This window comes from Apodemus sylvaticus, chromosome 18, assembly GCF_947179515.1.
Source record: "Apodemus sylvaticus chromosome 18, mApoSyl1.1, whole genome shotgun sequence".
Taxonomy (NCBI): domain Eukaryota; kingdom Metazoa; phylum Chordata; class Mammalia; order Rodentia; family Muridae; genus Apodemus; species Apodemus sylvaticus.
This window is the reverse complement of record NC_067489.1, coordinates 20,580,145-20,596,078: the sequence shown is the minus strand read 5'-3', so window position 1 is coordinate 20,596,078 and position 15,934 is coordinate 20,580,145. Positions and strand designations below refer to the sequence as shown.

At 48.4% G+C, this 15,934-nt stretch overlaps 1 protein-coding gene across 9 annotated transcripts in view; it reads right to left on the bottom strand.

Moving 5' to 3' along the window:
* Ank1 (ankyrin 1) overlaps positions 1–15,934 on the bottom strand; it is a 119,527-nt gene that overhangs the window by 54,978 nt on the left and 48,615 nt on the right. For all 9 annotated transcript variants that reach the window (XR_007974107.1, XM_052162062.1, XM_052162060.1 and 6 more), the window contains exons 3-14: positions 15,493–15,591; positions 12,952–13,050; positions 12,061–12,159; positions 11,250–11,435; positions 10,257–10,355; positions 9,638–9,736; positions 9,279–9,377; positions 4,320–4,517; positions 3,017–3,115; positions 2,525–2,623; positions 1,912–2,010; positions 724–921 (exon numbers count right to left, since the gene is read on the bottom strand). Coding sequence is in view for 8 of the 9 variants with exons in the window: in XM_052162062.1 (XP_052018022.1) it covers positions 724–921; positions 1,912–2,010; positions 2,525–2,623; positions 3,017–3,115; positions 4,320–4,517; positions 9,279–9,377; positions 9,638–9,736; positions 10,257–10,355; positions 11,250–11,435; positions 12,061–12,159; positions 12,952–13,050; positions 15,493–15,591 (1,473 nt within the window). In the remaining variant the exon portion in view is untranslated. The remainder of the gene's footprint in view (positions 1–723; positions 922–1,911; positions 2,011–2,524; positions 2,624–3,016; positions 3,116–4,319; positions 4,518–9,278; positions 9,378–9,637; positions 9,737–10,256; positions 10,356–11,249; positions 11,436–12,060; positions 12,160–12,951; positions 13,051–15,492; positions 15,592–15,934) is intronic.

The following is a 15,934-nucleotide window of genomic DNA, read 5'->3' as shown; positions in this document are numbered from 1 at the left end:
CCTGTACAACCTGGACAACTCTTACAGGAGAAACAAGAGAAAGCTGCCTCAGGTATCATCAAATGGTTGTTGAGGCAGGGGCTGTCTTGTTTGTTTGTTTATTTTGTTATTGTTCCTTTGGAGACAGACTTAATATGTGGCCCAGGCTGGCCTTGAACTCCAGATTCCCTTTCTCCGCTCCCTGAAGTATTGGCACCACAGGTGTGTGCCATCATGTCCACAACTCTTACCCATTTAGTCAGTCAACTATTGTTTGTAGCTCGGAAGAGCGCACAGTCCAGGTAAGCCTTCCTCTACCAAGCTGCCTCCCAGACCTTGAGCCCTTTGAACCTTCCTGTATGTCAGGGACCTGTCTGGTCTACAGCTAATGTCTGACACCTTTACTGCTGCGGGAGAAACAGAAGAAGCCTGGTCAGAGCAAAACCAGACTGTCCCCTTTCTGCAGATGACACAACGGGCCCATGACCACAAAGAAGGTTACATGGGGGGGGGGGTCCCCTCAGCCTATTGTTTCTTTAAAAGTACATGGGGTTTGTTTTTTGTTGTGTTTCTGGTTTTGTTTTTTGAGAACCAGTCTTGTTATGTTTTTCAGGTTGGCCTCACGATCTTGGACTCAAGTAATCCTCCTGTCTCCGCTTTCTAGGTACCTCTATCACAGGCAGGCCACTAAACCCTGCTGGTCTGTTGCTTTCTAAGACTCAGAGCAGTGGCTGTCCACTGTACCTTGGTCATGCAGGCTTGGGATGCCTCCTTCTCCAGCAGGGCCAGGGCTGTGTCCACATGGCCCTCTCGGGCTGCAGTGTGCAGGGGCGTGTGGCCAGCAGTGGTCGCCAGGTTGGGGCTGGCGCCGTTCTCCAGCAGGAGTTTCACCATGTTTGTGTGGCCGATTCGAGCAGCACAGTGAAGCGGTGTCTGGTCATCCTGGGCCACGGGATAAAAGCATAAAACTGGACACATTAACCTTCCCAAATCCATATCTATATTATTCCACATGACCGGAGGAGAGGACCAGACTGTGCAAGGGACTCACAATGAATAAAAAGATCTGGGATTTCTTCCAGTCTCTGGCTTACAGAAACCACCGTGCTCTGATTTGTTCAATCCTTACAACTCACCAGCTTCACAGTGATTGCTACTTAAGGCGCCCAAAGGTTCTGTTTTCCAAGTTGTAAGCGGGAATTGTAACATTGTTTCATAGGGCTAGGGTTCAGATCAACAGCTAATGGTCGCAAAGGGTTCCCAATGTTGGTCACAGAAAAGACCAACTGATTGCTATTACGACAAGCAAGCCCTGTCTCCCAGGCTCTTTCTGCCTGGTATCCTTGTTTATATTTGACCTATGCTTGGGTATTCTCTGTGCCAGTAAAAGGCATCCATTTATCCCTTTTCTACAACCTCCAGCTATAGGTCCCTGAGCAGGGGCTCCACGGATGAGGTATCTGTTACTGGGCCCAAGCTGAGGGGTCAAAGGAGCCCCTGTCATCGATAGAGACCCGGTCTTTGCCACACAGCCCGTCAACAGGCTTGCAGACTTGGTAGCCGATCTTACAGTTTGTCATTGAATATACAAAAGAGGCTCCTGCTTTTCTAGATCGAGTGATGCCTGGCTGGTTTTCCCTGGTGAAACCATCTTACGGCCTCCCTTCTTCCAGTCACATCTACCCACTAGCCCGATAAACACTGCAGGCCAGCACTACTCTCTGGGCTTCTGTCATTCTACAGAAGCAGCACTTCCACACGGAGAGACCTCTGCCCCTCACAGAACTCAACAAAGCAGAGGCCGAGCTTTCAGTGTGACCAAAATGGGGGTGTCGTGACTCTGAGTCCCAGGCTGCAGATAAGAATGGCTTCTTCACCAGGCTGGGATGGCCTGCTCCTTGGGACCCTCCCTGTCCTGTCTGCAGAGCTCACCTTGGCCTTGGCATTGGCTTTGGCTTTGTTCTGGAGCAAATATTTGGCCACTTCTGTATGCCCTGCTCGGGCTGCCATGTGCAATGGGGTTTCTACTTTCTGCAAAAATAACAAAATTATAGAACTGTTAACACATGCTGGGGTTGCAAAGGTTAATGCATGTTGAACTCAGATTGCTACCTGGGTGTAGTAGGATTTTTTGTTCAAGAGCTGGAGTCCCCCAGTGAGTCTCTTGTCTGGTCTCCCTTTCCCTCTCTTAGTATTCTAGGTATTTGTGAAAGTAAACCTCAGAGCTCACGAATATTCACATGTGTGAATGCATTTCCAGATATAGAAGTTCCAAAATAAAATTCCAGAGGTGTACAGATGTGTGGTGAACTTAACTGGGGGAGCACCAACAGAGAGGAATGATCTCCCACACTTGATGCCTTTGCTATTCTGAGAACACCATTACTGTAGGTGTAGAAAACAGGGACCCCCTTCACAGCTCCCCTTGGAGCTAAGGCAACATGTACAATATTACATGTTATATCTTATGTAAGAAACAGGATGTTACATGCCAAATCTTATATCTCTTTAACATTTTTGACTGAAAACCATTTCAAGAACTTACCACGTTGGAGACATTGGGGGACGCTCCCCGCTGCAATAAGTTCTTCACAATAGGAAGGTGTCCCATAAAGGAGGCTACGTGGAGAGGTGTCAGGCCAGACTAGGAGAGACAGAGGATGTGCTGAGCAGGAGCCTTCCCCACACAGGAGCACAAGTCACAGGGGCCTGTGCCCCTCTGTCACTGGGGAGCGCCAGGAATGCCCTGAGCAAATGGACTTAGACCATGTTTAGGAAAAATGGCCACAGGGATGCTAGCGCTGACAGAAAGTGTTACCACGTTACAATACAAACACCGTTTTCCACTTTGGAAAGTCCTCTTGTCAATGAGTCCTCTTGATCCAGCCCTTGTGGGAAATGCTGACATATATACATGCAACTCACCCATTCATGCACACACATCACACATGCGGTCACACATAGCTATGAAGAATAGCATGTAAGGCAACGGAGGAGAGCCTAGGCTGAAGGCAGACCTACGCTTTCTTCCTCCTACCTCAGTGACTGCATCGATGGAGGCTCCTGTCTTCAGCAGCAACTCCATGACACGTATGTGGTTCTTCTTGCAGGCGATGTGTAAGGGGGTGAAGCCATTCTGTAGCCCACACAAAGTTCACAAAGATCAGGAACTCACGCAGGAGACAGGGAACTGGAAAGGAGTCCTGCCCTTTGACTTAGAGGAGGTCCTTTCCAAGCGCACCAGCAAGTGCCCGTAGACCAAGGGACCGGCCATGTCAGTCCATGATCTGACAACGAGCAGGTGTCCCTTCTCCTTACAGTCGAGCATATTTCTGAACATGATGTTTGGAAACATTTTAAAATTTTCAACCACATTTCTGGATACACTAAAAGAGTACTTTTTTGGAGGCAAGCCACTTTCTTTCTATTGGACAATGAGTGAAATGGAGTCTTCTTTATTGCAAAAGAGCATGTTTCATAGTGCATGGATACTGCACAGTGCATGTTACACGTCACACCTCCGCAGGGCCAGGGTTTGGATTGCTAGCCTCTTCCACACTTCATAGGGCAGTGCTTCTCAAACAAGTTCAGTTTTGGGGGGTGGGGTGGGGCTGTAGCCATGTCTTTGCTGTCACAGGTAGGGAAAGGGGGGGGCAGAGTGTTATCAGTTGAGGGGAGAGACCAGAGATGGTGCTAAACATACTCTGCAACAGACAAGACAGCACATTCCAAACCCAATATCAACTGGGCTCTGCTCAGTGCAAGCAGGTTTGAAGGAATGAATGGTTTATCTTTTGCCCCTGGAGGCTGTCTGCCCTTCAGTTAGCTCTCTTCTGAGAAAGGCCAAATGTGAGGAGGCAGGAGCCCTGCACACACTCTATGGCTCACTGAATCCCCCTGGTGGCCTCTAGCCTGGGAAGGAAGGTAAGGAGCACAGCCCCAGGAGGACTCTGCCTAAGGTCTGAACTTGTCACCTCCTGGGGCTGTAGCCATGGTCCTTTTAAGAGGAGAGATGCATAGTCCTCAGAAGAAGGCTAGGTCTGTTTCAGAGATGCTCCCATCTCACAGCTCTGAGGCTGGCTGGGGCTGCTAAATTCACATGCAAGCCATAAACACCAGTTCCAGTGTCAGATTTCCCAGGTACAAACCTAAGTGGACCTCAGCCTGTTGGTGAGGCTACAGGCACAAGTGCCGGAGGCCACACCCAGGGGGTATGGATTGCACTGTCAGACTCCCGTGCCCCGTGTGCACTTGCCTACGGTTCTGGCCCTGGCTGCACCCGCACAGCTCCGCTTCCCGATTCCCTCCCCAGCAGCACGCCTACAGTGGCCTCTTCTCACCAGGGCTCTGGAGTTCGGCTTGGCCCCTTTATCCAAAAGAACCTTGGCCACCCTGTGGTGGCCACAGTGGGCTGCCACGTGGAGAGGAGTCAGGTGATCCAAGGTGATGTCATCTATCTCGGCATTGTATTGCAACAGAAGTCGGACACAGTCGAGGTGGTCTCCCTGAGCCGCCATGTGGATCGGGGACAAGCCATTCTGGAAGAGAAAGAGTGAGTCAATGGCAGAGCTTCTGGGGACAGAGCATCCGTCCAATTCGGCAAGATGGCGGCAGTGCCGCTTCCTCCTTTTACTCTACATGGTTCCTTCCCAAATGAGCTTGGCTCTGATGAAAATCTTCTCTTCCTACCTCAGCGAATCCTCAAACCCATCCTTCAGGCCCACATCTCCCGAGAAGCTTTCCCTGACCGTCCTGTGGTCACCTCCTTGGGTTTTGCTAATCTGTCCTGTTCACCCAGTCTGACCTTCTTGTCTCTTTTCCAAATCATCTAATTTGTAGTCGTCATCTTGGGCATGTCTTTTCTCCTCAATTACAAGGTCCTAAGGACCAGAACTCTGCCTCAAGCTTCCCAAATACCCACAGAGCCCAATAAACACATACAACAAGTATGGTGAGCCTTAGTTGATGTGTCTTCGAGTGGACACAAGGCCAACAAAACAGGCTTTAAATCTCTCTAAAAATGTTGAGATGGGAAGAGAATATTTCCACCAGAGCTCATTTAGCATCTTTTGGCTGCAAAACATTCACTTTATGTATTGTGTATGATGGGGAGGCATGTTGGTACCATGGTGTATTGTGGGAATCAAAGGACAGCTTGCGGGAGTCAGTTCTGTCTACCATGTGAGTCCGAGTAATTGAGTTCAGGTTGCAAGTCTTGGTGGCAAGAACCCTTACCCACTGATCTATCTTACTAGCCTGGATATATTCTGTCTCATTTATTTTGTTTTGTGGGCCTAATTGCATGTATGCACACGTGCATCCATGTGTGTGTATGTGCATACACATACATGTGTGTTGTATGTACATATGCACAGAGGCCAGAGGAAGATGTTAGATGTCATTTTATCCTCTGCCTCAGTCCCTGGAGACAGGCTCTCTGACCACACCTAGACCTAAACTGGAGGCCAGAAAGTCTAGGTGGTCCCGTCTCTGCTCCCCATAGCCCTAGGAGTACATGTAGCTTTTGTGCATGGGTAATGAGACCCAGAACCTCATGCTTGTAGAGCAAGTGGTCCTAACCACTGAGCAATCTTCTCCAGCTCTAGGAGTTGGTTCTAAATCCCTCCCCTTTGTCCCTAACAGAAACATGTCTGTGGTTGTAAAAGGGCCTGTTTTTTTTTTTTGTTTGTTTTGTTTTTTGTTTTTTTTTTGCCTTAGACATACTGTCTTGATTCATGCCAATCTGGATGGGACCAAGAAAGCACTGTGTGGCCAACTGCTTAGCTTTTCCTTGAAAACTTGCGTTCACACATTAGAATCTAGAGATGTGCCTTTTCTATGGTTTCTATTGGAGCTTAACCGGAATGCTTTTATATATTTTAAAAACTTCTCTCCTGCATGTCCTACACTCTGAAGACTTTTTGAAGGTTTGACTCATTTTTCCTTTTAGGAACAGGGATGGAAGAAATAAGGACTGGTTTAGAGCAAAACCAGGCAAACTGAAGCTGTGGACCAAGTCTAGCATGCCATTCGGGTTTGTAAATGTTCTTTTAAGATTTCATTTAATTGTGTGTGTGTGTGTGTGTGTGTGTATGAATGTGTGCATATGTTTACATGTCTGTGTGCACATGTGCATGTCTGTGTGCATGTGTATGTGTTATGTTTATACATGTGTGTACATGTTTATGAATGTGTGCATGTGTGCATGTGTATGAATGTGTGTGTGTGTGTGTTTGTGTGTGTACTTAAATGCATGCTGGTATCCACTGAGGACAGAAGAGGGTATTGGATTCTGATGCTGTAGTTACAGGAGGTTGTAAGCCACCTGATGTAGGTGCTGGAGACTGATCTTGGGTCCTGTGCAAGAACAGAAAGTGTACTTAACCACAAGACCATCTCTCTAGCCCACAAATACAATTTTATTGGACACACAGTCTCTTGTTTGCATATTGTCCATAAATAGTTTTCTAAAACAACCCCCACTGGCAGAGAGTTTAATTACAACAGCAAAGCTGTCTACAAAGCCAAAACATATTTGCTCACCTGAGGTTTTAGATGAAAAGTTTTCTGACTGCTAATCTAGGTAAGCTCAGACAAGAAGTCTTACCGCCAGAATGGCAGGTCCAGCGGCAGATGCTGCATGAGCCATTGTAATTAGCATCAACATGTCTGATTTTACAGAAGTGACTGATCCTGGGTCTGTGTGATGATTCCTATATGTTGTCAGTGTGTCTGGATTTACAATCACTATGGAAACACCTCCAGCGTATTTGAAGGTGTTTCTAAAAAGGTTTAAGTGAGAAGTGAAGACCCTCCCCAAATATAGGGGGAACCATCCCACGGACTAATAAGCACCTGCATTCACCTCTCTGTCCCCTGACTGTGGGTTTACTGTGACCTGCTCCCTCTTGCTCCTGCCGCCACGATGGCCTTACAACCGAACTGTGAGCCAACCAAACTCCTCCTTCCTGAACTTATCACCTATTTTGTCCTCGCAACAAGAAAAGTAACTAGCACAGAAAAACTGCTACCAGGAAGCACATGCTTTCTGTGATAAACCTGACACATTAACTCCCAGGCCTTCGGAACTGATTTGCACAAGAAATGTAATAGGTACTGGTGCTTCAGGCTAAAGAAGCCCTAGAATGCTATACACAGGCCTCAATGGACCATGTGGGTGAGTTTGGAAGACCAGAATACTAAGAAGATGATGGCCCAGCTCGTGAGGTGTCAGAGAGGGGCACATACCCTTCCCTGTTATATTCTGCCAAGGAATATGACTTCTTTCTACCGGGTACTGAGAAGTTGGCTGAGGCTGAATGAAAAGTAATGGACAAATCTGTTTTGGTGAAGAAATCTCAGACTAGGCTAGCATTCGGGCATGTCCCAGTTATGCTCGCCGGCTATGCAGGTCTGCAGCGAGAGAGAATCAGCAGCAGAGGAGAAAGATACAAAATATGTAGATAGGACGGAAAAGGGTCACGAGGGAGCTTAAAGATGTAGACAAGGGCTGGAGAGATGGCTCAGCAGTTAAGAGTGCAGAACCCTGTTCTTCCAGAGGTCCTGAGTTCAATTCCCAGCAACCACGTGGTGGCTCACAACCATCTACAATAAGTTATGATGCCCTCTTCTGGCATGGGGGCATGCAGATAGAGAACTCATATTAAATCAGTCAATCATCAATCAATCTTTTAAAAAAAGATGTAGACAAAATGGTGGAGAGAAAGCAGACCGTCACTATTAAATAGTTTAACACCTTTAAGGATATACTCTAAGAATAGGAAGATGCCTCTAGGGCAAGAGGCATCCATCTTTGGAAATACAAATTCATTTGAAAGGGGAGAAATCTGAACAGAGGATGCCTCTGAACATGGGTTCCCTGCACACCACTTTCTAAGGATCAGCCTGTGCCAACGCCACTGCGCTCCAGTTGGGAGGGTCTTGGCTCTGTCCCAGGCTAGCACCAGAACCTGGCAGTGTTGGTCATGTGTTAGTTTTATAGACACAAAAGATGCAAGATTAAGGGGGCTATGAGTCTTGGACACCGTTCTAGAGAGCGCCAAGGCTAAACGGTGTCAGATACTTGGCAAAGAGGCCCTGAGACACCTTTGTATGAGGTTGCAAAGATGAAGTGTTGGTGGTAATGCAGGTGTCCTCTGAGGAAAACTGTAGGCACTGAGATAGTGCAGCCTCAAGAGGGGCTGTGTGTGCTGCAGGCAGAGGAGCTGGAGAGACAAAGACTTGTGATCTCATTGTGAACCCAGATACTGCACACAGAGCTGTGGGATTTGGTGTCTGCCCTGCTGGGATCTAGTCTTGGCTTCGTCTGATCTTTCCTTCCTTCTGGAAGGGGATGCTGACTCTGGGTCATGGCTTAGTAGAAGTGCGTTTACTGTCTTGGGTCTCAGAAGAGATCTGGGACTTTGCACTTCTTTTAAAAAATGTTTTAGGAGCTGGAAAGATGGCTCAGTGTTTAAGAGCATTTTGATACCAGAGACCTACAGGGTAGCTCACAACTAGAATTGGTAAAGTTCTTGGGGGATCTGACAACCCTCTTCTGACCTCCGTGAGTAACAGACATGAACATGGTATACAGACATACATGCAGGAAAAACATACATACACTTAAATAATAATTATCTAAAATAAAAAATTAAATTATATGAGGGTGTGTGTGTGTGTGTGTGTGTGTGTGTTAGACAGTCGTGAGATGCCTGAAATGGGTGCTGGGAACTGAACTTAGGAGCCCTTAAAGAGCAAAAAGCTCTCCTAATTACTGGGCCAGAACTCGGCACCCTATATGGTGTTGGGACTTTCAAAGACGATGAGGCCGTCTAGAGATGGATTTGATGTGCTTTGCATTATGAGATGGAAATGAGACCTTAGGAGCAGAGACTGAATGTTACCATCACTGAGAGTGGTGTGCTGGAGTGTCAGGCAGACAGAGGCTGGAGCTGTGGTGATTAATCTCCATTACTGTCAACTCATCTGGACTTGGACTCTCCCCGGAAATATACAGGCGTGTTTATGAGGGTGTTTTCCAGGGAGGTTTAAACGAGAGGACCCCCTCGGATGTGGGCGACATCATCCCTCGGACTGGGACCCCAGACTGAATAAAAGGGACAAGGCATCTTTCTGTTTCTTGCTGCAGTTGCAATGTCGTCTTCCGCTCCCACTGCCATGACTTCATCACCACAAGGGACCGTGATCCCTAAAACCCTTCTTGTCACGGCAAAGAGAAAAGCCCAGCTGACTTGGAGTACGGCCTGTAAGATGGGATACCCGAGAGGAACACACACCTTGGTTTTGGCTTGGATGGGTGCCCCGTGGTCCAGTAGGATCTCTGAGATTCTCACGTGTCCATTCCGAGCTGCACAGTGGAGTGGTGTCAATTCATCCTTCATAAGACAGTGAAAACCAGAAAGTTCAAAAGGCGGCCATCCACGGCTTTGTGGCGCAAGTCCGTCTATAGAATTATTCCCAGGTGTGGAACGCCGGAGACCGCCTTCGGGCCAGCTTGACTTTAGCTCAGCTTTGACTGTCTCCTGCTACACTCAGTGAGGCAGGGGCCACATCGCTCTTTGAGAGCCTATCGCCCAGTGAGACTCAAGGACAGACCTCACCCCCAGTCCTGGCCCTGAAGGCTGCTGGCACCTACCTTGGTCCTCGTTTCTATCTGAGCCCCTCGGTCCAGCAGGAGTCTCACCATGATTACGTTCCCCCTGCGGGAGGCGATGTGCAGTGGGGTGATGCCATTCTGGAGAAAGAAATAGGGGAGAGTCAGAAGCAGGGCTTCTCTGGAAGTGCACACACCAGTGACTCCCTAGCTCTTGCCCCATCTCCTGACGATCGCTGCACAAGCTGCCACTTTAACTACCTAAGTACCTCTCACCTAAGGGGAAGTCGGGGTCTGTCTGGACATGATGGTTCTGTGGTTTATCGTAGCAAGCTGACCACGCCCACATCCCGCAGAGCAACATGGGAGATGGGAAGAAAGCCAATCATTCACAACTATCTCCCGCCTCCTGTGTTCACCTGAAGAGCAGGCACAAGGAGTTTTGGATTTTCTCCAGATCAAGCTGGTGAAGACTGTGAGACAGAGAGCCCGGAATCTCCTAGCAGGAGGTCGTAACAGACACGGGAGCTCTGGCCCCTGTGTATCCCTGAGGCGCTAGAGGACTCCGAGATGCTGGAGAGAGTATGTGTGAGCGAGGCTAGGGCACCCCGATTCTAGACACCCCAGACTCTGGACAGTGTGCAGGTCCCAGCGAGGTTACCTGAGGTGTGAAGTTGACGCTGGCTCCCCGGTTGAGGAGCAGCTGGGCCACGTTGAGGTTCTCATAGTGAGCTGCGATGTGGAGCGGCGTGAATCCCGTCTGGCACAGCGGAGGGGGAGAAACGCTCATGATACACTAGCACCTCTGTCCCAGAACCAGCCCGGGGTTTCCAAACACACCAACAGGGACACAGGACCCGACACACAAAGCAGGCTTTAACCAGGGTGGTATCTATAGAAAGGGCCAGAGATGCCCTCGGGGCAAGCTGTATCCGAAGGCCTGGCAGCAGTGGCAGAGAGGTACTTAGAGCTAACTCAGTGTAGCTTCCAGTAGCTCTGCCTTCTGGCCAAGGAAAACTATAAACTGAGATCACCTCTCATGAAGAGATTTTAGTCATTAGTGAAAAGGGTTATGGGGTCCATGACTGCCAGCTCCTAACAGGGTCTGTAACTCAGCTGGCTCGCCAGAGGGCCCATCACTATCTTCCTGCTCCACATCTTCAGACCACATACAACCTGCCCCGCCCCCCCCCCCAAGGCCAGGGACATGATAGAATAGGTGGAGGGAGGGGCCAATGTGAACAAGTTAAGCAATCTAGCTGATCGAGGGGCAGCCAGCAACCTAATTGAATGAGCAGTGGTTAGTAACACTTAAATGCCCCCCCCATCTCCAGGAACCCCACTTTCTTCCCGCTCTTCCACAGCTGGGCATGATGACTCCCTCATCCAGCAAGGGCAGCAGGGAAGGAAGAGGGTGACAAATCAGAGTCCCCCCTGAAGTGTAGTTTCAGTCTGGATGAAGGCCCGCCCTGCTGGTTCCGGATGCCTCAAGTAGCTAGAACCATCCCAGCCTGATGTCAGCATTCTCTGGGGATTTAAGGGTGCCCACGAAGGCCTGGGCACTGAAGGCACAGCTGGACTCAGCGTGACTTTAGCCCATAGTCTTCTGGTGAGCTGGGTTGCTTGCCCTGGTGGACACGTTGGCTTCCCTCACCTTGGAGAGCACATCCGGGTTGGGGTCATTCTGTAGAAGGACTGCGGCTGTTCGTGTGTCATCGTTGCGGGCCGCGATGTGCAGGGCAGGGAGGCGCACTTTCCCTTTCGTCCCATAGTTGATGAGGTGGGCCACCACGTTCTCATGGCCCTGCTGTAGAGCCACAGCCAGTGGCGTGAAGCCATCCTGGTCGGGGAAGAGCAAAGATGGGGTTTCCAAGCCTTTGCATCCTCTGAGCTCAGCTCAAGAGCCACCTCCTCCCTGAAGCCTTCCTTCGCCCAGCTTTCTTGCTCTGTGCTCCTACCATATCTGCTTGCTTTCTTTCTTCCTTCCTTCCTTCCTTCCTTTTAAAGATTTATTTTATTTATATGAGTACACTGTAGAAACACCAGTAGAGGGCATCAGATCCCATAACATATGTGCGTGAGCCACCATGTGGTTGCTGGAATTTGAACTCAGGACCTCTGGAAGGGCAGTCAGCGCTCTTAACCACTGAACCATCTCTCCAGCCCTGCACTCTTCTTTCTTACACTAAGTTTTCCTTTACCATATGCCCAAATGTGTGCTATGAGGGTCTGACTGTGTGTGTTGTGTTTGCACTCCCGCCTGTGTGCTATGATGGTATCTGACCATGTGTACTAGGTGTTTGCTGTTTGACTAAGTGCTAAGGAGGTCTGGATGCACAGCATCTGTTTGCGGTCTGACTGTGTGCTGGATGCACATCATCTGTTTGCGGTCTGACTGTGCGCCGCCAGCTATTTCCTGTACCTGCGACACTTCTAACAGAGAACACATTTCCAGAGGGACTCACCTCTGTGGCTACATTCTGATTGGCTCCATTCTCCAGGAGGAATTTCACCACTTCCAAGTGATTCTCCTGAGCAGCCATGTACAGGGGCGTAAAGCCTTTCTGCAAACCCAAAGAAGAAGCCATTAAAGCAGTGGGACAGATGTGAAAACAGGCGCAACCCCACTCGCTTGGAGGGGGCGTGGCTGCTTCGTCATTCCTTTACTAAAGTAAAAAAAAAAAAAACAAACAAACAAACAAACAAACAAACAAAAAACGGCCTCTGGAAAATCGTTACCAAAGGCCAAGATGGGGAAACGACTCCATCAAAGTGTTTCCCCCTCACCTTCTGAGTGAGTTCCTCGCTCACAATCCTCCTCTACTTAAAAGGTGATTTTGGTTTTAATTATGTGTATATGAATGTCTGTGCTATGTGGGTGTGCGCTCGAATAGAGAGGCCAAAGGCGGCAGATGCCCTGAACCTGGAGTTCAGACGGTTGTGAGCCACCCGAGGTGGATGCTGGGAACTGACCTTGCAGTCTGCGTGAGCATGCGTGCTCTTAACTGCTGATCCATCTCTCCAGCCCCTCGCCTCTATGTTTACTTCTTTTAACACCAACCAACCAAGCTTTATCACCCCATCTATATGATCCATATGTAATATGTGACCTTTCTGGTCTACTTAACTAAGATGGCATCCACAGTGACCAACTCACCAAGCCAAGGGTGGTAGTCTAACCTTGGAAAATTAATGTAGAATTCCTGTAGTACTCCTTAGAGAGATGGCAGTAACAATCTAGTCCTAGCTACTGTGTGTGTGTGTGTGTGTGTGTTAAGATATACAGTAGCCAATGTGTCAGAAGAGAATTGTGTAAGGGAAGACTTCCCCTATACTAAGGACCAGGGAGCCATTACCTGAGACTGGGCATTGACGTTGGCGCCATAGTTGACCAGCTCCCGGACCACTTCATCCTGACCAGCGAGGGCAGCAATGTGCAGAGCAGTGTTCCCCTTCTGAAACACAGAGGCAAGGAACAGAGGACGTTTCCCTCAGCCTGCTCAGGGGATTGTCACACGTAGAACAAAGGTTCTAGCTGGCCAGAAACATGTCTGTCTACACCTAGCCAGTCCCTGGTCACGAATGAACAGCAAAAGCACAGGGAACAGTGTTCCTCTCCTCTCTCTCCCTCTCTCTCCCTCTCTCTCTCTCTCTCTCTCTCTCACACACACACACACACACACACACATAGACACGCACAAAAACCCAGACACACAAACACATACACACATAAACAACACAAATACACACAGACACACTCACACAGAGACACAAACATACATATACACACACACACAAACACCCAGACACACACAGACCCACACATACACATACATACATACATACATACATACACACACAACACACATACACACAAACATACATAAACACACATACACAAACAGAGACACACACACACAAACAGACACAAACACACACATCAACTGTAAGCCTCACAAAGGCCCCTGAGCCTGTTGGAGAGTCAAAGGACAGTGGTGTGGTTCTCAGTATTCATGAAGAAGCAGAAGGCATGATTTAATTCCATTTTGATTTACAAACACCCAATTTCTCTGTATTTAAGAAGCCATAGAACCCATGGGAAGAGGAGGGTTGGGTTGGCACTGTGTGAATTTGTGGGATGTTATGAGAGGTCTACTTAACCACCCTGGAGCTGTGCTCTAGTTTCTGGGATGGAGAGGGAGGAGAGGTATGAAGGTATCCTTCTACCTGATGGAAATTCATGAACCCAGCTAAGGAACTGGAGCAGGCTTTGGTTTCTTGCTTTGTCTTTATTTTTAATCTTTCCTAAGCCTCCGAGACCAACGCCAATTTCAGAGTCTATGAGGAGTCCACTCTAACCTAAGCTCTGAGGTTCACCTTTCTAACCCCTCTTCCTCTATAGCGTTGTAAAGCTACGCTGGCTTATAAATGTCTAGAAATAAGATCTACCAAGTAAGCATTCATCACAAAAGAAAAACCGAAGGGGGGGTGTGATTTGGGAAGTACGCCATTTCCTCTGCTTTGGGGAAATGCCAGGGAAGAGGTGCTGCAGGTTTGCGGCCAGGAATGTTAGCAGTCAGCAGTTGCCCCTCGGTCTCTGGGAAGAGCAGGTGAAACGACTGATTTCTGCCAAGGGGCTGGGAGCAAATGCAAACTCACTGCTCCGATGAGTGAGCGGAAAATGACATGAAAATTAGGGAATTTTAACTTGAGAAAGGAGTCTGCTTTCATAATATTTTGGAAGTTCACTCCATACAAATTATATCTGTTCTTTCTCTATGGTTCAGCGGCGCTCTCTGCCTGAGAGGTGGCAAATGCTTGCTGCAGAGAGCTGAAACCGAGGCTGTGTTCAGGACCCCATTTACCAAGCATCGAGCAGGAAATGAGGGGTTACAGCAGTTCAGGCAAAGAGACAGCAATGTGGGGAGCTGGGAAGAGAGGGGCCAGCATGTGATGGTAAGAGGAGATTATTTTAATAAACGAGTTGAGCATATGTGAGAGATAAAGCACTCTTGAGTGGTTGGGCACAGGTCAGTTGTAGACTGTGTGCTTTACCATGCACGAAAAACAGTGTTTCACTAGCAAGTGCACCAGCAATGCAAAAATATCATATTTTTGCAATCTATATAAATTGATGCTTCTATGCAAAACAGTTCCTGATAAAAGGAAGCGCCTCTTCAGGTAACTGATCAGGGAGAAAACAGATTTACAGACCAGATTTTCTTCAGTGACAACAGGGTCACATCGCTCTTTCCCATCTGATTCTTTTTTTTTAAAGATTTATTTATTATTATATGCAAGTACACTGTGGCTATCTTCAGACATCCCAGAAGAGGGTGTCAGATCTCATTACAGATAGTTGTGATCCACCCTGTGGTTGCAGGGATTTGAACTCAGGACCTTCAAAAGAGAAGTCAGTGCTCTTAACCACTGAGCCATCTCTCCAGCCCACCCCACCTGATTCTTATGCCAGATGCTTTATATACACAGCTCCGTTAATTTCCAGCCAACCCTGCAAATATGTGATAAAGCCCCTATTTACAGGTGAGAACACTGAGACTTTTCCAGTGCCCAAGTAATGTGCCTAAGGCCACCGAGTTGGAAGTGTGTCACCTGGGGCTTAACTCTGGAGCTTGCAGAATGACTCCTAGGTGAAGCAGTAAGAAGCTACCATAGAGGGGTCATGGTTTCAGAGCCCGGCAAGGAGGACAGGACACAGGCCCACTGATTTCTGCACACAGGGTCCTGTGTTCTTAGGTGGCACCAGGGACTCAGAAACATAATGTGGTGAGGAGCATCCTGGGAATCCAGGACCATGTTTGGGCTGGTTTCCAGGCTGCAGTTTGAGAAGAGATACGAAGGCCCACAGATCTGAATTTTTGATGCCAAGTTCTTACCTTGGTTGTCGTTTCTAGAATGATCTCTTTGTGCAGAAGTTCAACCACCATCTTCACATGGCCTTCTTTGGAGGCCAGATGCAGGCCGTTCAACCCATTCTGAAAGGAAAAGAGAGAGAGGTGGGGAGGTTTCGGTTAGTGAGAGTGCCCACTCCGACATCCTAAGGATGGGGTAACATCTGGTGCAGTGGAAGGCGGTGCGGGGACACCGGGTGGGTAGCAGTGACACGGAATGAGCTACTACTGACCAGTAGCCAAGAAGGCTCTTGGCAACCCAAGGTCAGAGCACCAGGGAACAAAGAGTAAAGACAATAAAACTGTCATGATCTGGATATGAATCAAGTTCAGGGACACAGGGACCCTGAGATTTTCATCCTAGATAGACTTTAGGCTTCACTGGGGTTTGGAAATGTTCAAATGCACAGACATTGAAGGCTTGAAG